The sequence below is a fragment of the Oncorhynchus mykiss genome, chromosome 13 (assembly GCF_013265735.2).
Source record: "Oncorhynchus mykiss isolate Arlee chromosome 13, USDA_OmykA_1.1, whole genome shotgun sequence".
Lineage (NCBI taxonomy): Eukaryota > Metazoa > Chordata > Actinopteri > Salmoniformes > Salmonidae > Oncorhynchus > Oncorhynchus mykiss.
Genome location: NC_048577.1, coordinates 70454061 through 70478120, shown reverse-complemented (window position 1 = coordinate 70478120; position 24060 = coordinate 70454061). Strand labels below are relative to the sequence as shown.

Here is a 24060-nt window from a genome sequence, read left to right as displayed (position 1 = left end):
GTGTCTGTTCAGTAACATGCTATACATGACGTCAGAGCTCAGTGTCTGTTCAGTAACATGCTATACATGACGTCAGAGCTCACAGGCACCAGAATGCACTCACGACTCCTTCCTACAGGCACCAGAATGCACTCGCGACTCCTTCCTACAGGCACCAGAATGCACTCGCGACTCCTTCCTACAGGCACCAGAATGCACTCGCGACTCCTTCCTACAGGCACCAGAATGCACTCGCGACTCCTTCCTACAGGCACCAGAATGCACTCGCGACTCCTTCCTACAGGCACCAGAATGCACTCGCGACTCCTTCCTACAGGCACCAGAATGCACTCGCGACTCCTTCCTACAGGCACCAGAATGCACTCACAACTCCTTCCTAGAGGCACCAGAATACACTCACGACTCCTTCCTACAGGCACCAGAATGCACTCACGACTCCTTCCTACAGGCACCAGAATGCACTCACGACTCCTTCCTACAGGCACCAGAATGCACTCACGAATCCTTCCTACAGGCACCAGAATGCACTCACGACTCCTTCCTACAGGCACCAGAATGCACTCACGACTCCTTCCTACAGGCACCAGAATGCACTCACGACTCCTTCCTACAGGCACCAGACTTACCATCAGCTTCCCTGAATTGCCCTGTGAAAGCTTAACATTGTATTAATATCATATTTTATAACTTAGCTAGGTCATGTTGACCATAGAACAAGCTTTCAAATGATGCCCATCTGACCCAGATGGCGATTTACAATAGAGAGCTTTTGGGATTGTGTAAACAACAACAGTAATAGTATGATGGAAGAGATGCGGGGTTGTGTTCCTAACAAAACAACAAGTGTGTTTTGCTCTAGTTCCTCAACGGCACCGAGAGGAGAGATCAAAAAAAGCACCTTGTAGTTGAAGACTTCTTTCAGACATAAAAGTGCATTGAAATGACTTAGAAACTGTGAACACTTTGGAGAGGTGTGTGGACATTTGATTCTAGATATCACTATAATCAAGAAGAACTCAGGGCCCCAAATATCACTATAATCAAACGATATGCAAAACAGCTAATATAACTTAACTTAACACACCCTTTCTCATTTACATAGAGAAAGATATGGCCATTAGCCAACCAGCCTACACGTACATCGTCTCATTTCAGCAGACAATGGTCCTGTGTGGTTCAGTTAGGAAGAGTGCAGCGCTAGCAACAACGTTGATTTTCAATTCCCACAGGGATCACTGGTTTTCAAGAACATCAAATCTGTGATGATGCATCATGGGTAAATTGATCTACAAAATAATAAACAAGTAGTTATATGATGCAAGGTGATTTGTAGATCAGTCAATCTGTAGTCACCTGCAACGTTGAACAAGTCCATAGACATATGTATACATTACATCACTCAGTGAAACAGCAGGGGCAGCCCCCTCCTACACTATGCAGCCCCATGGTGGTTGGCCCTCTGTTAAGATAACAGCATACTGAACCAACCACACACACTCTCCCCTGTAGTAATCCAACAGGGTTTAACCCTACCAACTCTTCAGGTTCTGAGGTCGTTGGGTTCACGGTCATTATGTCTGCTGCTCATGTAGGCTATTTTAAAAGACTGGAAACTCATCAAACTCGCTTCATGAGTATGCTGAGAGTGGCTAACATGTCAATGTACATGTGAAAACATTTAACAGTTAGAATCAACACCGTCATGCAGGTGTAAGAATACGTCCAAGATAAAATACACAACGCAGAGTTTGAGAGGACGAGAGGATGAGAGTCCTAAAAACAAAATATAACACTAAAAATGGTCAATAGGGAATTGTCAATGTAAATAGGAGTTGGTTTTCAGTTCAACAGCCGTTTAGAATCTGTGGAATGTCACTCCTGAACTCAGAGCTTCGTTCTGTACAGTCCGGAGCAGGATACTGGTTATTTGGCCATTGGCCCAGTCATACTGCAAAGGACTTTTGATTGGTCAACCCCTAGGCTATAAAACAGCATCCTGTTCCTTTGTTCGGGGGGGGGGAGAAAAGCTGAGAGGGGAGACTGAACATCTGAACATCCCAGCATAACATCTTGATTTGTCCTTCTCAAATAAACCTATTTTTCCCTCCCCTTGATTTGATGTGGAGTTTGTGTTATTGAAGAATAACCTAAAATGGCTAAGGCAGGTTTTTACCGTGTGCCGTTGGTTCTGGAGTTTCTGTGGGACATGTAGGTGAGGCTTCTGTGCAGAAATATGGGCTGAAAATACAACAACAAAATGACAAGGGGAAAAAAACTATTAGAAATCTGCACTTGCATCTTCTGCACTTTGACAGAAATGTTGCAACTGATTGTCCAATGACCAAACAGATTGTCCAATGACCAAACAGATTGCCCAATGACCAAACAGATTGTCCAATGACCAAACAGATTGTCCAATGACCAAACAGATTGTCCAATGACCAAACAGATTGTCCAATGACCAAACAGATTGTCCAATGACCAAACAGATTGTCCAATGACCAAACAGATTGTCCCAAACAGATTGTCCAATGACCAAACAGATTGCCCAATGACCAAACAGATTGTCCAATGACCAAACAGATTGTCCAATGACCAAACAGATTGTCCAATGACCAAACAGATTGCCCAATGACCAAACAGATTGTCCAATGACCAAACAGATTGTCCAATGACCAAACAGATTGTCCAATGACCAAACAGATTGCCCAATGACCAAACAGATTGTCCAATGACCAAACAGATTGTCCAATGACCAAACAGATTGCCCAATGACCAAACAGATTGTCCAATGACCAAACAGATTGCCCAATGACCAAACAGATTGCCCAATGACCAAACAGATTGTCCAATGACCAAACAGATTGCCCAATGACCAAACAGATTGTCCAATGACCAAACAGATTGCCCAATGACCAAACAGATTGCCCAATGACCAAACAGATTGTCCAATGACCAAACAGATTGTCCAATGACCAAACAGATTGTCCAATGACCAAACAGATTGCCCAATGACCAAACAGATTGTCCAATGACCAAACAGATTGTCCAATGACCAAACAGATTGTCCAATGACCAAACAGATTGTCCAATGACCAAACAGATTGTCCAATGACCAAACAGATTGTCCAATGACCAAACAGATTGTCCAATGACCAAACAGATTGTCCAATGACCAAACAGATTGCCCAATGACCAAACAGATTGTCCAATGACCAAACAGATTGTCCAATGACCAAACAGATTGTCCAATGACCAAACAGATTGTCCAATGACCAAACAGATTGCCCAATGACCAAACAGATTGTCCAATGACCAAAATAAGGCCATTCTATCTAGTGGAACTGTGCAGCGCATCAAAACTTTACCATCTTCAAAACAGACATCATTAACCAGCCATGTTACAGCTGGTTCAAGGTAAGTCTTTATCTGCTCAACAGAATGCTATTCTAGGAGGTACATTAAATGGTTACCGTCTTCATAACAGACACACCATTAGAGGCCACAGACAGTAAAGAATGACAGGTGCTGAGAAGGTTTCCAACGTACCGCTATCAAGTTCCTTGTTCTGAGAAACCTGTAGATCTGGGTCGGTTCTGGAAACACAATAGACTGGTTGAACATTCACTAAGTTCACAGTAAATTACATTGACAATAACATTATATTGATAACAACAGACTGGTGGAACATTCACTAAGTTCACAGTAAATTACATTGTTGACAATAACATTATATTGATAACAACAGACTGGATAAACATTCACTAAGTTCACAGTAAATTACATTGTTGACAATAACATTATATTGATAACAACAGACTGGTGGAACATTCACTAAGTTCACAGTAAATGACATTGTTGACAATAACATTATATTGATAACAACAGACTGGTGGAACATCCACTAAGTTCACAGTAAATTACATTGTTGACAATAACATTATATTGATAACAACAGACTGGTGGAACATTCACTAAGTTCACAGTAAATTACATTGACAATAACATTATATTGATAACAACAGACTATTCATCCTAGAAGGGTAATTATTGTTGGCTCTGAAACTGACACTGGGTCAACATTTATTAGCTTACAGTAAATGACTTTACATAAACAACAATCTTATTTGTATACTCGTTCAGACAGTAGAGTATTGTTCAGTTCATTAGAGTTCAGTAGAGTATAGTGCAGTACAGTAGAGTATAGTGCAGTACAGTAGAGTATAATGCAGTACAGTAGAGTATAATGCAGTACAATAGACTATAGTTCAGTACAGTATAGTTCGGTAGAAGATTGTTCAGTTCAGTTCAGTAGAGGATAGTTCAGTAGAGTAGAGTATAGTGCAGGATTGTATAGTTCAGTACAGTACAGTATAGTTCAGTTCAGTAGAGGATAGTTCAGTTCAGTAGAGGATAGTTCAGTAGAGTAGAGTATAGTGCAGGATTGTATAGTTCAGTACAGTACAGTATAGTTCAGTTCAGTAGAGGATAGTTCAGTTCAGTAGAGGATAGTTCCATATAGTATAGTTCAGTACAGTGCAGTAAATTATAGTGTACTCAACTAGTGTGCTCTACTGTATACTGTATGGAACTATACCTTTCTTTACTGTACTCTACTGTCCAAACATGTGAATCCAACTGTGGTTTGTGACTACTGTGATTTCCCATTGTAGCCAATTCAATTGCAGAAATTCTGTTACCGATTTTTCTGAAATTCTCTCACCGATTTGATGACGGGATTTGGAGTTGTAATCACTTAATAATTCATTAACAAAATGTACGTCAGTAAAAACACTCTAGCTATGTGGGTTTTTGATAACGGAATTTCAAGGCACAAGGGAATGTTTTCTTAAACTTACAGAAGGCAGAAACACTTCCCCAAAACAAAATATAAGGGTTGATTTTAGGAGTCTTTACTTCCAACATGGTTGTGTTTTAATGCATTTCTAAGACCTTTTAATACTTTCTGGTAGATGTTTTCTAAGACCCCCTTTTCCATATGTTTGACCAGAAATCAAAGCCTTTGCTTATTCCTAATCTTTAGGATGGGAAATGGTTGAAAAATGTATATATACACACACCTTGAAATTTTCCACAAATATAGACTCCCCATGTTGGTGATCATGGGTCCCTTTAACATGGAAGTGATCCTATACATATTTATGTGTGTTGCATTAATAAATCAAATGTATTTATGAAGCCTTTCTTACATCAACTGATGTCACAAAGTGCTCTACAGAAACCCAGCCTAAAACACCAAACAGCAAGCAATGCAGGTGTAGAAGCACGTTAGTTAGTACACAGCTGCTACCATGCTGTGTTGTCATGTGTTGCTGCCATGCTATGTTGTCTTAGGTCTCTCTTTATGGACTGTTGTCTCTCGTCGTGATGTGTGTTTGGTCCTATATTTTTATTGTAATCCCAGGCCCTGTCCACGCAGGGGGCCTTTTGCCTTTTGGTAGGCCGTCAATATAAATAAGAATTTGTTCTTAATTAGTTAAAAGGTTCAATATTTTTTTTTTGTTGTAATATTTCAAAGGCAGCACATGCTCATTTCTTAAAGTAGTTCTGGCACATGTCATCTCTTCAGAGGAGGAAGTAAGCAAACACGTGGTAAAATAAATGAACTACAGTAGTTAGCTATACATCTAAAATAGGGTCAGATTTCTTTGTATACTGATGACTGTCAAATCATGTTGTCAGATGCTTAGAACATGACGTCTTTCTGGTGAAATGTGGTTCTAATTTTGTTTTTCGAAAGATGCCTCACAAGGGACACTACTATATAAACTAGATTAAATAGAGATTGATTGTAAATGACAATCTAGCAATAAAAAGATAACTAATCATGCAACAACATTATATGACGACAATGACAGCAACTCACTTTCAAATGCCTGCAAGAACAACTCATGATCGGCTTGAACCAGTTCCATTTTCGGCTTCTTGGCTGCGGGCATCACAGCTGCAGTTGTCTGGTGGTGGTAGACACGGCCGTTCGCTCTGCCGCCACCGGTACCAACGTATCCCACAACGGGACCCGATACGTTGTTGCCGCCGTCAGAAGAACCGTGCTTCTGGGGAGACATGGCCCAGGAAATACAAAATGTCTCAGGTATATTCCAAATATGGAAGAAAAAAATGTCAAGTCCTTTGTCAAAACAAAGAGTAACGTTACCAAAAACGAGCAAGCTGAAGCTAGCCAGGCGGTGTTAGCCAGCAAAGTTAGCTAGCTATCTTCTTGTCAAATTCATGGAATAAACATTAGTCTTGTTGTAGAAATGCATTGTTTGTTGACTAGAAAAAAGTTCGTCAGAGAAACTATTTCGATTAAATCGCAAGGACGCACGAAATGAGAGAAGTTAGCAAGCACCCGGCACGTTCACCTAGCTATCTGTGTGTAGCTATGTTTCCTACTGAACGTCAGTTAGCTAGTTATGCTAACCCTGAGCTAGCTTGTTAGCTGGAACTGCTGAATCGCTGTAGATATCACAACAAATAAGGTGAGTTGGAAAGATGCCATGAAATAATGCTAGCTAGGCTAGCCGCTATGTTGGTTTGGTAAAGCTACAAAACTCTACGCAAATAAACCATTTAGTACAATTTTCCTGAGAGCTTCTACGAAACAGTCAAATTGACCGTTTTTTTTCTCTCCCACATATCAGGCATAAACTCCCTGAACGCAATAATTCAAATGGTGACTTGAAAGCAACCGCCCTCACAGATGCTAGTCGAATCAGAGGCGTTGTTTGGAGAAGTGAGAGTTGTGATTGGTGCGAATCATCACGGGTTGGCAGATGACGTTCGGTAGAGAAACGTTTGCCACTCACACGCAAGTCGTTACTAGTTACCACAGCCACAAAGTCAGAAGGCCCGCCTATCCGACCAATCAGATGAGGGAGTGTGATGACGCAATTTCCGTTTCGCGGGAAACGCCTAATTTTCGAAATTGCGTGTCTGGAGTTCAAGTTTGAGGGCCAATGGTGCTATCAAGACAACTGGGAACTGGAAAAAGTGAGGTCAGTGATCTTCGGGTTGGAAAGTCGGAGCTCAAGACAAGATGCCAGAGTTCCCGACTTGGACAACCTTTCAAAGCAATTTTTTTTCCAAGTCAGAGATCGTTTTTTTTCTCAACTTCCCAGTTGGCAACATCACTCAAATTTATAACATTGAGTAAGGCCACAAGTTTTGGGGAAAAAAATGGAAAGTTGTCTTTTCTATTTTAGATGGTAGCTAACTTTTGCTACTCTCATCTAAAATGAGCTAGCTAGCTAGCATAAATATTGATGGGAAACCAAGACTTTTCTGAAGCCTTTGGGGCTTTCACCAAATCATGCTGAAAAAAATATTAATTATGCAAATCTTTTAACAATATGCACATTAATGACATCTGCTGGTCAGCAATGAAAAGCAGCATTTGACCTCCGAAAAAAAGAGCAATTTCCAAACGCCTGAAGGTACCACGTTCACCTGTACAAACAATAGTACGTAAGTTTAAACACCATGGGACCACGCAGCCGTCATACCGCTCAGGAAGGAGACGCGTTCTGTCTCCTAGAGATGAACGCACTTTGGTGAGAAAAGTGCAAATCAATCCCAGAACAACAGTAAAGGACCTTGTGAAGATGCTGGAGGAAACCGGAACAAAAGTATCTATCCACAGTAAAATTAGTCCTATATCGACATAACCTGAAAGGCTGCTCCAAAACCGCCATAAAAAAGCCAGACTACGGTTTGCAACTGAAACAAAATGATGAAACAAAAATATAACTGTTAGGCCATCATTATGTTTGGAGGAAAAAGCTTGCAAGTTGAAGAACACCATCCCAACCGTGAAGCACAGTGGTGGTAGCATCATGTTGTGGCGGTGCTTTGCTGAAGGAGGGACTGGTGCACTTCACAAAATAGATGGCATCATGAGATATAACAAAGCCCTGACCTCAATCCCATAGAAAATTTGTGGGCAGAACTGAAAAAGCATGTGCAAGCAAGGAGGCCTAAAAACCTGACTCAGTTACACCAGTTCTGTCAGGAGGAATGGACCAAAATTCTCCCAACAAGGCTACCCAAAACCTTTGACCAAAGTGAAACAATTTATAGGCAATGCTACCAAATACTAATTGCGTGTATGTAAACTTCTGACCCACTGGGAATGTGATGAAAGAAATAAAAGCTGAAATAAATCCTTCTCTCTACTATTATTCTGACATTTCACATTCTTAAAATAAAGTGGGTATCCTAACTGACCTCAGACAGGGAATTTTTACTAGGATTAAATGTCAGGAATGGTGAAAAACAGAGTTTAAATGTATTTGGCTAAGGTGTATGTAAACTTCTGACTTCAACTGTAGAGCGTGCAACTCTCTTAATTTATTTTTTTATAGCCTCCCATTTCAAGTTGTGGGCAAAAAGACATACAGTACCTTTAGAAAGTATTCAGACCCCTTGACTTAGTCCACATTTTTGTTGTGTTACAGCCTGAATTCAAACGGGATAAAAACAAATTCTCACCTATTTACAACACACCCCATAATGAAAAAGTTAAAACATGTTTTTAGAAATTTTTAGCAAATTTTTTGAAAATGAAATACAGAAATATCTAATTTACTCTAAGTATTCACATCCCAGAGTCAATACATGTTAGAATCACCTTTGGCAGCAATTACAGCTGTGCATCTTTCTGGGTAAGTCTCTAAGAACTTTGCACACCTGGATCGTACAATATTTGCCTATTTATTGTTTTCTAATCTATTCTTTTCAAAAGTCTTGCCATAGATTTTCAAGCAGATTTAAGTCACAACTCGGCCACTCTGGAAAATTCACTGTCTTCTTGGTAAGAAACTCCAGTGTGAATTGGGTGGTGATTATATAGCATTTCGTGCACATGATCCATCAATTTAGACTAGTTTCTGAGTAAGCGTAATCTAATAATTATAAAATATTTGAGTCTGGACATGTTCTATTGTTACTATGTAAATAACCATGTATTTCTGTATCCTGTGACAAATACACTTTAATTCATATAGTGTGTGTTTATCAGAGACAGTATTGTGAAGAACAACATTACATTTTAGTAATTTAAGCAGACACTCTTATCCAGAGCGACTTCATACATTTTTCATACTGGTCTCCTGTGGGAATCGAACCCACAACTCTGGTGTTGTAAGCACCACTAACTGAGCCACACGGGACCACACCAAAGTCAGACTAGGATATAGGTCAAGGACTAGATAGTGTATTTTTTACTTGGAGTTTTTCCTTATTGTAGGCTACTACTTTCACAACTTTTGGTCTTGAAATCTTTGGTTGTTTACTACATTTCTAACTCTGTTTAGCACATGACCTCACGTGTGAATCCTTAAAGAGACGGGTGGGGCTAAGGCTTAAGAGGGTGTGAACAATGCTGAATGGGTGTGGTCTAAGGCTTAAGAGGGTGTGAACAATGCTGAATGGGTGTGGTCTAAGGCTTAAGAGGGTGTGAACAATGCTGAATGGGTGTGGTCTAAGGCTTAAGAGGGCGTGAACAATGCTGAATGGGTGTGGTCTAAGGCTTAAGAGGGTGTGAACAATGCTGAATGGGTGTGGTCTAAGGCTTAAGAGCATGTGAACAATGCTGAATGGGTGTAGTCTAAGGCTTAAGAGCGTGTGAACAATGCTGAATGGGTGTAGACAAAGAAGGGCTCTTCAGTAGGTCTACCAAAACATTCAAGGGCCATTTTCTCAAAAAGTGGGGTTACAAGTTTATCAACTTTCAAAACATAATTACTTTCCCATTGTTCCTCAACTGCAGTGTAGCTCTACTTTTATCTAGTGTTTAAAAACAACATTTGAAATGTTGCTACGTAAGACCGAATCAGGGCGGTCGGTCACATTTTTACTCCTGAACTTAATTAGGCTTGCCATAAAAAGGTAGAATACTTATTGACTCAAAACATTTCAGATTTTAATTTTTAATACATTTCTAAAAACATCATTCCACTTTGACATTATGGGGTATTGTGTGTAGGCCAGTGACCAAAAAAACATCTAAATTCAGGCTGTGACACAAGACAACTAGGACAAAGTCAAGGGGTGTAAAAACTTTCTGAAGGCTCTGTATGAATGACACCAGAGGAAGGACTAGCCAAAGAGAAGTACTGGCCACCCCTCATAGCCTGGTTCCTCTCTAGGTTTCTTCCTAGGTTTTGACCCTTCTATGGAGGTTTTCCTAGCCACCGTGCTTCAACACCTGCATTGCTTGCTGTTAGGCTGGGTTTCTGTACAGCACTTTGAGATATCAGCTGATGTACGAAGGGCTATATAAATACATTTGATTTGATAAGTACATTGCCTTGCGAAAGTATTCGGCCCCCTTGAACTTTGCGACCTTTTGCCACATTTCAGGCTTCAAACATAAAGATATAAAACTGTATTTTTTTGTGAAGAATCAACAACAAGTGGGACACAATCATGAAGTGGAACGACATTTATTGGATATTTCAAACTTTTTTAACAAATCAAAAACTGAAAAATTGGGCGTGCAAAATTATTCAGCCCCCTTAAGTTAATACTTTGTAGCGCCACCTTTTGCTGCGATTACAGCTGTAAGTCGCTTGGGGTATGTCTCTATCAGTTTTGCACATTGAGAGACTGACATTTTTTCCCATTCCTCTTTGCAAAACAGCTTGAGCTCAGTGAGGTTGGATGGAGAGCATTTGTGAACAGCAGTTTTCAGTTCTTTCCACAGATTCTCGATTGGATTCAGGTCTGAACTTTGACTTGGCCATTCTAACACCTGGATATGTTTATTTTTGAACCATTCCATTGTAGATTTTGCTTTATGTTTTGGATCATTGTCTTGTTGGAAGACAAATCTCCGTCCCAGTCTCAGGTCTTTTGCAGACTCCATCAGGTTTTCTTCCAGAATGGTCCTGTATTTGGCTCCATCCATCTTCCCATCAATTTTAACCATCTTCCCTGTCCCTGCTGAAGAAAAGCAGGCCCAAACCATGATGCTGCCACCACCATGTTTGACAGTGGGGATGGTGTGTTCAGCTGTGTTGCTTTTACGCCAAACATAACGTTTTGCATTGTTGCCAAAAAGTTCAATTTTGGTTTCATCTGACCAGAGCACCTTCTTCCACATGTTTGGTGTGTCTCCCAGGTGGCTTGTGGCAAACTTTAAACAACACTTTTTATGGATATCTTTAAGAAATGGCTTTCTTCTTGCCACTCTTCCATAAAGGCCAGATTTGTGCAATATACGACTGATTGTTGTCCTATGGACAGCTCAGCTGTAGATCTCTGCAGTTCATCCAGAGTGATCATGGGCCTCTTGGCTGCATCTCTGATCAGTCTTCTCCTTGTATGAGCTGAACGTTTAGAGGGACGGCCAGGTCTTGGTAGATTTGCAGTGGTCTGATACTCCTTCCATTTCAATATTATCGCTTGCACAGTGCTCCTTGGGATGTTTAAAGCTTGGGAAATCTTTTTGTATCCAAATCCGGCTTTAAACTTCTTCACAACAGTATCTCGGACCTGCCTGGTGCGTGCCTTGTTCTTCATGATGCTCTCTGCGCTTTTAACGGACCTCAGACTATCACAGTGCAGGTGCATTTATACGGAGACTTGATTACACACAGGTGGATTGTATTTATCATCATTAGTCATTTAGGTCAACATTGGATCATTCAGAGATCCTCACTGAACTTCTGGAGAGAGTTTGCTGCACTGAAAGTAAAGGGGCTGAATAATTTTGCACGCCCAATTTTTCAGTTTTTGATTTGTTAAAAAAGTTTGAAATATCCAATAAATGTCGTTCCATTTCATGATTGTGTCCCACTTGTTGTTGATTCTTCACAAAAAAATACAGTTTTATATCTTTATGTTTGAAGCCTGAAATGTGGCAAAAGGTCGCAAAGTTCAAGGGGGCCGAATACTTTCGCAAGGCACTGTATGCTGCTGAAAGAGACAAGAAGGAAGTACGTTTATAGACGGATCACTGTCATTTACACCACACACTTCATATAACATTTAATTAGAATAATGTTGAAGTACTAAACAGTGGAATGTTCCTCAATAAGATGGAAGAAGATGGGTCACTAAAGATTCGATGACACTTATTGCAAGAGTATGTAATGATTATTTGAATGAAAATGTTTTGACCATATTCCATAGCTTGAAGACCATGCCTTTGGAAACTGGTACAAAATACCAAAAAGATGGATAGCAAGGCTATGTTAAATAAAGTAACAGGGTAGACATTTTCATCTTAAATCAGACAATTTCCAAAATTGAAATGTGTGTGAACATTTCTGTGAAACTGTAAACGTTTTACTCGCGGATTTTGAAAATAAAGATCTAAAATTAAAGATATATCAATTTGTTGGCAAACATCCTGAGTTTGAATAAGACATCTGATTACCACTTTGCATTTAGAACGGTTGGTTTTATGATGGATCACTGGATAAAATAAATTCCGGTCTCTTTTCTGCCCCTGCGAGCCGGTCTGCAAACAAGTCATCACACTCCCTCACCTGATTGGTCGTTTCCCACGAAGCGTAAGCCGGCATTCACGTCATCACACTCCCACATCTGATTGGTCGAGTAGGCGGGCCTTCTTACCTTGTGGCTGTGGTAACTAGTGACGCACACACGCGCTACTTATTTTTCTTTATATGTATTGGGGCAGACTACACTCAAAAAGTGTATTGCCGCCACCTACTGTACGGGATGAAAACAAAACGAGCACAAAAATAGAAACATTGTCGGTGTGAGGGGCAAAAATTATCCAAAACATCTTAGTTCTTCTGTTAAAACCAAACTGCCAAATCCAATCCAAGCTCGGGAGCCTGGGAGTGTGGCACATCTTCCATTGATTTATTTGATACTTTGTGCTGTACAATTAATAACAGTTGTAATAAATGCTATAAAACCCACCTTTTTAACACACTGTTGTCTTGCTTGACCCGCGGGCTGTGTTGCATCTGCGTATCATACCTTCAACACTGTCACTTGCTTCCTCAACTCTTTTGGTTGCATCCCCATAGGAGATCTGATGGACCGTCCTGACCTTCGTCCGGTTCAACTTCCTTCACCCTGTTACTACAGGGCACTTTAACAACTCTGGATCATGATCTCCACCACAATCACAGCCCTGACCTTCGCCCGTCCTCACCAATTAAAGCTGCCACCAACCTCCTGTGGTCCATGCTACTTTTGACCAGGGCCCAACCTCCTGTGGTCCATGCTACTTTTGACCAGGGCCCGTCCTCCCCAATTAAAAGGTGCCACCAACCTCCTGTGGTCCATGCTACTTTTGACCAGGGCCCGTCTTCCCCAATTAAAGGTGCCACCAACCTCCTGTGGTCCATGCTACTTTTGACCAGGGCCCGTCCTCCCCAATTAAAAGGTGCCACCAACCTCCTGTGGTCCATGCTACTTTTGACCAGGGCCCGTCTTCCCCAATTAAAGGTGCCACCAACCTCCTGTGGTCCATGCTACTTTTGACCAGGGCCCGTCCTCCCCAATTAAAAGGTGCCACCAACCTCCTGTGGTCCATGCTACTTTTGACCAGGGCCCGTCTTCCCCAATTAAAGGTGCCACCAACCTCCTGTGGTCCATGCTACTTTTGACCAGGGCCCGTCTTCCCCAATTAAAGGTGCCACCAACCTCCTGTGGTCCATGCTACTTTTGATCAGGGCCCGTCTTCCCCAATTAAAGGTGCCACCAACCTCCTGTGGTCCATGCTACTTTTGACCAGGGCCCGTCCTCCCCAATTAAAAGGTGCCACCAACCTCCTGTGGTCCATGCTACTTTTGACCAGGGCCCGTCTTCCCCAATTAAAGGTGCCACCAACCTCCTGTGGTCCATGCTACTTTTGACCAGGGCCCGTCTTCCCCAATTAAAGGTGCCACCAACCTCCTGTGGTCCATGCTACTTTTGACCAGGGCCCGTCCTCCCCAATTAAAGGTGCCACCAACCTCCTGTGGTCCATGCTACTTTTGACCAGGGCCCGTCCTCCCCAATTAAAGGTGCCACCAACCTCCTGTGGTAGGGAGGTGTTCTTTGTAAAAAATAAATACAAATAAATAAGAACCAATAGACTCTTTTCCCTTTCTCCATTCATTGTTCTGGTCAGGTGACAGGAAACTAACCCCACCTGCTCTTCTCTTCTCTTCTAGGTATCTGACCTCAGCTTCCATCGACATCCCGGAGATGACACCCTGAACCGAGTTCAGAACACCACACTTCGGATGTCACGATTCTTGGGATTCCCACTTCCTTCTTTCTCTCTGTTCCTGTGATTCCCACTGCATTCTTTCTCTCTGTTCCTGTGATTCCCACTTCACTCTTTCTCTCTGTTCCTGTGATTCCCACTGCATTCTTTCTCTCTGTTCCCGTGAATCAAATCAAATTTATTTATATAGCCATTCGTACATCAGCTGATATCTCAAGATGCTGTACAGAAACCCAGCCTAAAACTCCAAACAGCAAGCAATGCAGGTGTAGATTCCCACTGCACTCTTTCTCTCTGTTCCTGTGATTCCCACTTCCCTCTTTCTCTCTGTTCCTGGGTGTTTCCACGCACGACAGTGTCTAGAGTTTACAGAGAATGGTGTGACAAATCAACAAGCATCCAGTCAGCAACAGGTCCTGTGGGAGAAAACAGCTTGTTGATGAGAGATGGGTCGAAGAAGAATGGCAAGAATCGTGCAAGCTAAAAGTCAGGCCACAAACAGACAAATAACAGCACAGTGTAACAGTGGTGTTCAGAACGGGTCCTCGTCACGGATTGGCTATCGCAGCAGACGACCACACCGAATTCACTCCTATCAGCTCAAAACAAGGAAGTGTCTCCAGTGAGCACGCCATCACCAACACTGGACAATTGAGGAGTGGAAAACCATTCTCTGGTCCAATTGAATCCCAGTTCCTGTTGACGGCAGAGTCAGGATTGGGCGTAAGCAGCATGAGTCCATGACCACATCCTGTCTGGTGTCAACGGTACAGACTGGTGGCAGAGTCAGGATTGGGCGTCAGCAGCATGAGTCCACGACCACATCCTGCCTGGTGCCAACGGTACAGACTGACGGCAGAGTCAGGATTGGGCGTAAGCAGCATGAGTCCATCGCCACATCCTGCCTGGTGTCAACGGTACAGACTGACGGCAGAGTCAGGATTGGGCGTAAGCAGCATGAGTCCATCGCCACATCCTGCCTGGTGTCAACGGTACAGACTGGTGGCAGAGTCAGGATTGGGCGTAAGCAGAGTGAGTCCATCGCCACATCCTGCCTGGTGTCAACGGTACAGACTGGTGGTGGTGTAATGGTGTGGGGAATGTTTTCCTGGCGCACGTTAGATCCCTTGATCCCAATTGAGCAGCGTTTGAAAGCCACACCTTGTAGAATCCATGCCCTGAATAATTCGGGCTGTTCTGGAGGCAACGGGTGGTCCGACCCGGTTCTTAATAGGTGTACCTAATAAACAGAGTAGATATCAGACATGTGGAAGTAAAGAGTATGGTACTAATAAGAATGGACTGACCCACAAACATAATGAGGACGGGTATAGGCCCGACTGAGCAAATAGTCTGGTATAATGAGAGAAAGACAGATATATTTATCCAGCAACTTGGTCTGATGACATATTTAGGGGGCAGGCACCATAGAAGCAGCAATCCTGGGCAAGTCGACAGTTGCTCTGGAAGGAAGAAGCAGTCTCTTCCTGACATTCTAAATCCCTGATACGAATCAAGAGAAGAAGAATCTTTGACCTGGATGGACCATATTTATCTGTGGACATTCCTGAGTCCATGGCTCCATTACAAATAGCACCCTAATTCCTTATGTAGTGCACTACTTTTGACCAGGGCCCATAGGGATCTGGTTAAACGTAGTGCACTATGTAGGGAATAGGTTGCCATTTGGGACAAGGCTCATGTTGTTTATGTTGGAAACAGGAGTCACGTGAGACTATGACAGGGGCCTCCAACCCTGTTCATGGAGAGCTACCCTCCTGTAGGTTAATTCCAACCCTGTTCCTGGAGAGCTACCCTCCTGTAGGTTTACACTCCAACCCCAGTTACAACAAACCTGATTCAGTTTATCAACCAGCTAATTATTAGAATCATGTGTGCTAGATTAGGGTTGGAGTTACAACCTACAGGCCAGTAGTTCTCCAGGAACAGGGTTGGAGTTACAACCTACAGGACAGTAGTTCTCCAGGAACAGGGTTGGAGTTACAACCTACAGGCCAGTAGTTCTCCAGGAACAGGGTTGGAGTTACAACCTACAGGACCATAGTTCTCCAGGAACAGGGTTGGAGTTACAACCTACAGGCCAGTAGTTCTCCAGGAACAGGGTTGGAGTTACAACCTACAGGCCAGTAGTTCTCCAGGAACAGGGTTGGAGTTACAACCTACAGGACCATAGTTCTCCAGGAACAGGGTTGGAGTTACAACCTACAGGCCAGTAGTTCTCCAGGAACAGGGTTGGTGTGAAAACCTACAGGACAGTAGTTCTCCAGGAACAGGGTTGGAGTTACAACCTACAGGACCATAGTTCTCCAGGAACAGGGTTGGAGTTACAACCTACAGGACAGTAGTTCTCCAGGAACAGGGTTGGTGTGAAAACCTACAGGTCAGCATCTCAGTGACGTCATGACAACCAGCTGTGACCACTGGCATGGCACCCAACTTTCAAAGGAATTACAAATCATAGTTTGTACATGATTACAATAGTTTGTAAACGAATACTTCACATACATTAAGGAGGAAAGAATAGTGCAGAGTTAATCACATTATTTATTAACCTGACATGAATACCGTTTGCTCACATAGAAACCAACAACCAGGTAGTGATTCAGCAAAATACGCACAGTAGCACTTGAGTCGACAACAATGGCCGACAGACATGATAATAGTGAACCAGGGAGACAGGGAACAGACCCAACAATGATAAAAGCATGATTTTAAAAAGGAGATGTTATGAAGTACAAATACAGAGAAAACCGTTGAAAGGTGTCATCGTCATGGAAACGTGTAACAATGTTTAACCTCGACAGTAACTTTTTAAAAAAAAAAGGTGTTTATCTTTCTCTTACATGGAATATTTCAGACAGTTTAAGTCTAGTCCTGGGCTAAAAAAAAATATAAATATATTAACTTAACGGAGATTCTCCATTGACCAGGCTTTTTATTCTAAGGACTAGGCTTAAACTGTCTGAAATCTTCCATGTAAGAGAAAGATAAACACCTTTTTAAGAAAAGCGGTTTATAATGTTTAGTCCCAACAGTGTCATTATTATGTTGGCTTATTCTACAGTGACATGGACAGAAGCCATGTTTCACAAATCCCTTTCGGCAATATAACAGTCCCAAAATGAATCAATCACATTCAATGGATGATGGCCTGAGTTAGCCTGGTCCTAGATCTGTTTGTATGGTCTTGCCCACGCCTACGGTCCTTATGGTCATTGTTGGCAAGACAGCACAAACAGATCAGGGACCAGGCTAGAGACGTCAGTATCCACACAGTAGCAAAATACAGTGTTTTCTGATCACAGCCGGTCATGATAGACTGGTCCCAGATCTGTTGGCGCTATCATGTCAATTCCATGTTTGGCATGGCAAGGAGTTGACACAATAGCACAAACAGATCTGGGGACCAGGCTACAGTCAACACGGCACTCGAGCTCTCAGATTGAAGAACCCCTCTCCAGCTTCCCTCAGCTCCCAGACTTCCTCTCAATCCCGTTCCAAGTAACGGCAGAGTGATGAACGAGACCTGGAGGGATGACTCTACTAACAAGCTCTGATAGAGCCTTTGCACAAGTAACGGCAGAGTGACGAACGAGACCTGGAGGGATGACTACTCCAACCAGCTCTGATAGAGCCTTTGCACAAGTAACGGCAGAGTAATGAACGAGACCTGGAGGGATGACTCTACTCCAACCAGCTCTGATAGAGCCTTTGCATAAGTAACGGCAGAGTGACGAACGAGACCTGGAGGGATGACTCTACTAACAAGCTCTGATAGAGCCTTTGCACAAGTAACGGCAGAGTGACGAACGAGACCTGGAGGGATGACTCTACTAACAAGCTCTGATAGAGCCTTTGCACAAGTAACGGCAGAATGACGAACGAGACCTGGAGGGATGACTCTACTCCAACCAGCTCTGATAGAGCCTTTGCACTGTATACCAGGGCTACTTTCCACCAGGAAGCTTCCACAAGCAACTCCTCGTGGTCTCTTGAGCTCGTCTTCCAATAGTAGTGCTTTGATGAAACAGAATCCTATACCTACCCAGTTGTCATTACCTATCCAGACTGTTCATTTGAGGGTCAGGGCCGAGGGGAAGGACTAGGGAGGGGTTGAGGACTGTCTGTTGAGCTCCAGTAGTAATGTGATGATCCAGCGTTACACTGCTTATACCTATCAAGACCCTTCAGATCTGCCAACACCTAAGGGTTAGTGCCAAGGTCCTTATCTTATGCTAGGTGGCGTCACTCCTACACGATGCCCCGCCCCTAAACTGACAGTCATCGCATGATATGACATAAGACAATGGGGGAGGGTTAGGGAGTGATTTGGGACTGGCTGTTAGTCTGGTGAGTAGCCGATGCTATCCGTAATGCAGTCCTTAGGTCTGGAGTATCTAGGACCGTCTCATCTCCCATCTCCGCTAGAGTAGGGTGAAGTTGCCCCTAGATGCTGATCTTGGGTCAGTTTAGTATTTTCCCCCACTACTGGTTACAGATAGGATTGAGGGAGGGGGAAATGATCCAAGATCTGTACCTAGGGGAAACTTACCCCCCCGGTGCCATCTCACTGACTGAATACAACCATGGCTTCAGTGTTTTCTCCACAGTATGTAGGTCATGAGGAGGACGAGGCCTGCGGACAGAGCTGCTATGACACACTGGTGGATGGTCAGGACGCTCTCCAGGTTGCCGATGCGTTCCTCCATGGCACTGGTGTGGAAGTAGTCATAGACCCCGGCCCCGATGCTCCACACGGCCCACACAGCATCCACGATCAGGGGCATGGTAGGTCGTCAGAGGGGCTGAGGCTGGTGCTGAGGCTGGGGAGGGGACCCAGGGGTGTCACAGGGGTGGGACTTCAGGGTCTCGCCAGCTTCAAGGGTTTAACCTACACCTGGGACATGGAGGCGTGGAAGATCAACGGCGGCTTGGGACAGGGCTGGGGTGTCAGTTCAGGGTCTCTCCAGCCTCTCCCGGGTTATCCAGCCTCTCCCAGGTTCCTCCTGCAGTAGTGCTGATTTCAAGGCTTCCTCACCTGCAAAGGAACGGTTGGGAATGTAGTTTTACCAGGTTATATATAAATGCAATATTATGAATATAGAATGGAATATGAAATTCAGTTACGGTAAGTAACATAGGTAGGCTCCTCTGTTGTATCTAACTGAGAACTATCATGGTCAAAAAAGTGAAACACGCACACGTATGATCTTATAGAACACATTTCACTGCCCTGATTCAGGGAACCTGAATAATACTGTATGTTCCACGGAACACACATGTGGAACTTAGCCTGAGCTTTGAAACGAAGCTGACAACATTGTAATGTTATTGTAGCTAGCTAACAACATTGTAACGTTATTGTTGCTAGCTAACAACATTGTAACGTTATTGTAGCTAGCTAACAACATTGTAATGGTATTGTAGCTAGCTAACAACATTGTAACTATTGTAGCTAGCTAACAACATTGTAACTATTGTAGCTAGCTGACATGGTAATGTTATTGTAGCTAGCTAACAACATTGTAATGTTATTGTAGCTAGCTAACAACATTGTAATGTTATTGTAGCTAGCTAACAACATTGTAATGTTATTGTAGCTAGCTAACAACATGGTAATGTTATTGTAGCTAGCCAACAACATTGTAATGGTATTGTAGCTAGCTAACAACATTAACTATTGTAGCTAGCTGACAACATGGTAATGTTATTGTAGCTAGCTAGCTAGCTAACAACATTGTAATGGTATTGTAGCTAGCTAACAACATTGTAACTATTGTAGCTAGCTAACAACATTGTAACTATTGTAGCTAGCTGACAACATGGTAATGTTATTGTAGCTAGCTAACAACATTGTAATGTTATTGTAGCTAGCTAACAACATTGTAATGTTATTGTAGCTAGCTAACAACATTGTAATGTTATTGTAGCTAGCCAACAACATTAACTATTGTAGCTAGCTGACAACATGGTAATGTTATTGTAGCTAGCTAACAACATTGTAATGGTATTGTAGCTAGCTAACAACATTGTAATGGTATTGTAGCTAGCTAACAACATGGTAATGGTATTGTAGCTAGCTAACAACATGGTAATGGTATTGTAGCTAGCTAACAACATTGTAATGTTATTGTTGCTAGCTAACAACATTGTAATGTTGTTGTAGCTAGCTAACAACATTGTAACGTTATTGTAGCTAGCTAACAACATGGTAATGGTATTGTAGCTAGCTAACAACATTGTAATGTTATTGTAGCTAGCTAACAACATTGTAATGGTATTGTAGCTAGCTAACAACATTGTAATGGTATTGTAGCTAGCTAACAACATTGTAATGGTATTGTAGCTAGCTAACAACATTGTAATGGTATTGTAGCTAGCTAACAACATTGTAATGGTATTGTAGCTAGCTAACAACATTGTAACTACTGTAGCTAGCTAACAACATTGTAACTATTGTAGCTAGCTGACATGGTAATGTTATTGTAGCTAGCTAACAACATTGTAATGTTATTGTAGCTAGCTAACAACATTGTAATGTTATTGTAGCTAGCTAACAACATTGTAATGTTATTGTAGCTAGGGAACCTGAATAATACTGTATGTTCCACGGAACACACATGTGGAACTTAGCCTGAGCTTTGAAACGAAGCTGACAACATTGTAATGTTATTGTAGCTAGCTAACAACATTGTAACGTTATTGTTGCTAGCTAACAACATTGTAACGTTATTGTAGCTAGCTAACAACATTGTAATGGTATTGTAGCTAGCTAACAACATTGTAACTATTGTAGCTAGCTAACAACATTGTAACTATTGTAGCTAGCTGACATGGTAATGTTATTGTAGCTAGCTAACAACATTGTAATGTTATTGTAGCTAGCTAACAACATTGTAATGTTATTGTAGCTAGCTAACAACATTGTAATGTTATTGTAGCTAGCTAACAACATGGTAATGTTATTGTAGCTAGCCAACAACATTGTAATGGTATTGTAGCTAGCTAACAACATTAACTATTGTAGCTAGCTGACAACATGGTAATGTTATTGTAGCTAGCTAGCTAGCTAACAACATTGTAATGGTATTGTAGCTAGCTAACAACATTGTAACTATTGTAGCTAGCTAACAACATTGTAACTATTGTAGCTAGCTGACAACATGGTAATGTTATTGTAGCTAGCTAACAACATTGTAATGTTATTGTAGCTAGCTAACAACATTGTAATGTTATTGTAGCTAGCTAACAACATTGTAATGTTATTGTAGCTAGCCAACAACATTAACTATTGTAGCTAGCTGACAACATGGTAATGTTATTGTAGCTAGCTAACAACATTGTAATGGTATTGTAGCTAGCTAACAACATTGTAATGGTATTGTAGCTAGCTAACAACATGGTAATGGTATTGTAGCTAGCTAACAACATGGTAATGGTATTGTAGCTAGCTAACAACATTGTAATGTTATTGTTGCTAGCTAACAACATTGTAATGTTGTTGTAGCTAGCTAACAACATTGTAACGTTATTGTAGCTAGCTAACAACATGGTAATGGTATTGTAGCTAGCTAACAACATTGTAATGTTATTGTAGCTAGCTAACAACATTGTAATGGTATTGTAGCTAGCTAACAACATTGTAATGGTATTGTAGCTAGCTAACAACATTGTAATGGTATTGTAGCTAGCTAACAACATTGTAATGGTATTGTAGCTAGCTAACAACATTGTAATGGTATTGTAGCTAGCTAACAACATGGTAATGGTATTGTAGCTAGCTAACGCGATTGTAATGTTATTGTAGCTAGCTAACAACATTGTAACTTGTTACAGTGCGGTGCACATATCAGACAGATAATAGTATTAGGACCATATGTATTCGAACAAAATGCCATGAATTTGCAACCTTCGGTGACCACTTCTGACAATGACACCGGTACAGAACTGGATGTACTGTATTGATCTCATATGGTTAGCTAGCCAGCTACATCTTTGCTGAGCTAGGAACATTCCTAGGACTTACCAAAATGACCCACGCGCACAGGTTAAAATGAGCCACGCTTGCAATCTGCATCCAAGTTCTCTATCTAGCTATAAATCACATAATCGTCAACATATAACGTTTGAATGGTCGAGATACCAAACCGAGCTAGCAACATGATCCTTAGCTTAGTCACCCACTACATCCGGGTGCAGTGCTACATTCAGGAACACGTGGACAGGGCGTGTCCTAAAACAGCGTCATTTACAATCGATCACTGCTGATAATAAACACAATACGTATCCGGCATCATCATCATCATCATCCTATTTTGCTTTCTAGCGGCTAAAGTCACATTTTGAAAACGACCCGTGTAGCTAACTTCCAGTAGCTAGCTACCAACGTCAGTTTTAGCTAAGTTTAGCTAAGTGGTCAACTGGAAGATGACACGGTGTGTCTTGGTTTGGAGATGTATGTTTGAGATTGCTCGTCATAAAAACGTGCTACTATCAATAAACATATTTGTATCATCCATAACATTTTCCAAACTGATTCAGTCAATTGGCAGCAAAAAGGTTTGAAAACTCATATTTTTCCTTCGCACTATTACCAGGCGCGGTGGCCAAGTGGTAAGGCGTCGGTCTCGTAAACCGAAGATCGCGGGCTCGATCCCCGTCCGTGCCTCGGAAACGAAGTCCACGGTGGACACATTTTTAAAACGGTACAGTTCCAACGCGATACTTCATGGTGATATTTGATACATATTTCGAACTCAATATTAAGTTAATGCGTTGATAAAACGTTTAAATCTCAACCATGTAAAAGTTATATGCTAAAAGACTTCTCATACATAAATGGTGTTCATCAAGACAATAAATTGTAGACATCAAGGTAAAAACAAGTTTAGAGCTAAAACAAATCTAGGAGAAATCAAAGTTAAACAGTTTAACAGCTAAAAATCTTAAACTTTTGTTTCAGACGTTTATTTTAGCACGCCCCTCCTAATGACCACCAGTCGGCGCTCCAACTACAATAGTGTGTATCGACCAGTTAAGTAGCCCACTGAGATTTTATATACAGATCAGATGAGAGATCAGCCATCATAGAATGACACATGGATGAAAAAAAAACTACAACTAGACTAAGACTGAGTTCTTGTCTATCTTTGTAAATATACATGTTTGTAAATATAGATCTTGTTTTCAATCCAATGCCGTAACAATATAGCCTGATAATATAGGCCTAAATATGTTAGGCAAATCAACGTTATAACTTTATATTTTACTCAAACTTGATAAATCCTTATGGTATACGAACACCTCGTTTTTCTGATTATTGTTTGGGAAGAGGAAGGTACAATAGTAATTTACTCCCCACACTTTTACATACGAGAGTGCAGAGCCAAACCTTTCCATTTGGTGGCAATGGTTACTGCACGATCTCAACTGTCTCCAGGACTGTTATTCTGGATTGGCGCACGCATGGAGCTCGACATACCTACTGCCTAGTCACCACCACCTAGAATTCCATTTTAGGGAGGGCCTGAAAAGGAGGCTCGCACTATGCGGCCCACACAGCACAGCCAGAGCCACTGGGTTTGGGCTACTGTCTCTAGGTTCTGTACGGGACGATCGGTCAGTACACACAGAGAGAGAGGGAGATAGATCAGGTGGGTTTATATTTCCCCGGGCAACGTTACCGGTCTGGGACACACCGTAGCCTACTGCTTTTTTGTTCAGGAATAACTTTAGGAGAATATTCAACTGTCTTTGAAGAGATGGGTCTATGTTCCATGCCGATAGAGGGCATTCTGAAATCTGTTTCGTGTCTGACTGGA

At 41.9% G+C, this 24060-nt stretch overlaps 1 protein-coding gene, 1 long non-coding RNA gene and 1 other non-coding gene across 3 annotated transcripts in view; 1 reads left to right on the top strand and 2 right to left on the bottom strand.

Moving 5' to 3' along the window:
- Positions 1-6698, bottom strand: part of LOC110519516 (polycomb protein suz12-A) — a 36654-nt gene extending 29956 nt beyond the window's left edge. The window contains exons 1-3 of the mRNA XM_036942057.1: positions 5888-6698; positions 3550-3596; positions 2174-2238 (exon numbers count right to left, since the gene is read on the bottom strand). Coding sequence (XP_036797952.1) covers positions 2174-2238; positions 3550-3596; positions 5888-6089 — 314 coding nt within the window. The 5' untranslated portion in view covers positions 6090-6698. The remainder of the gene's footprint in view (positions 1-2173; positions 2239-3549; positions 3597-5887) is intronic.
- A 10065-nt stretch (positions 6699-16763) lies between these two features.
- On the bottom strand, positions 16764-19075 carry LOC110538806. The gene is made up of 2 exons (XR_005035662.1): positions 18128-19075; positions 16764-17765 (listed from the first exon to the last, which is right to left on the bottom strand). It is a non-coding gene; the product is annotated as an uncharacterized LOC110538806 (long non-coding RNA).
- Positions 19076-22835: 3760 nt separating this feature from the next.
- Positions 22836-22907, top strand: trnat-cgu. The gene has a single exon. It is a non-coding gene; the product is annotated as a tRNA-Thr (tRNA).
- The last annotated feature ends 1153 nt before the right edge of the window (positions 22908-24060 follow it).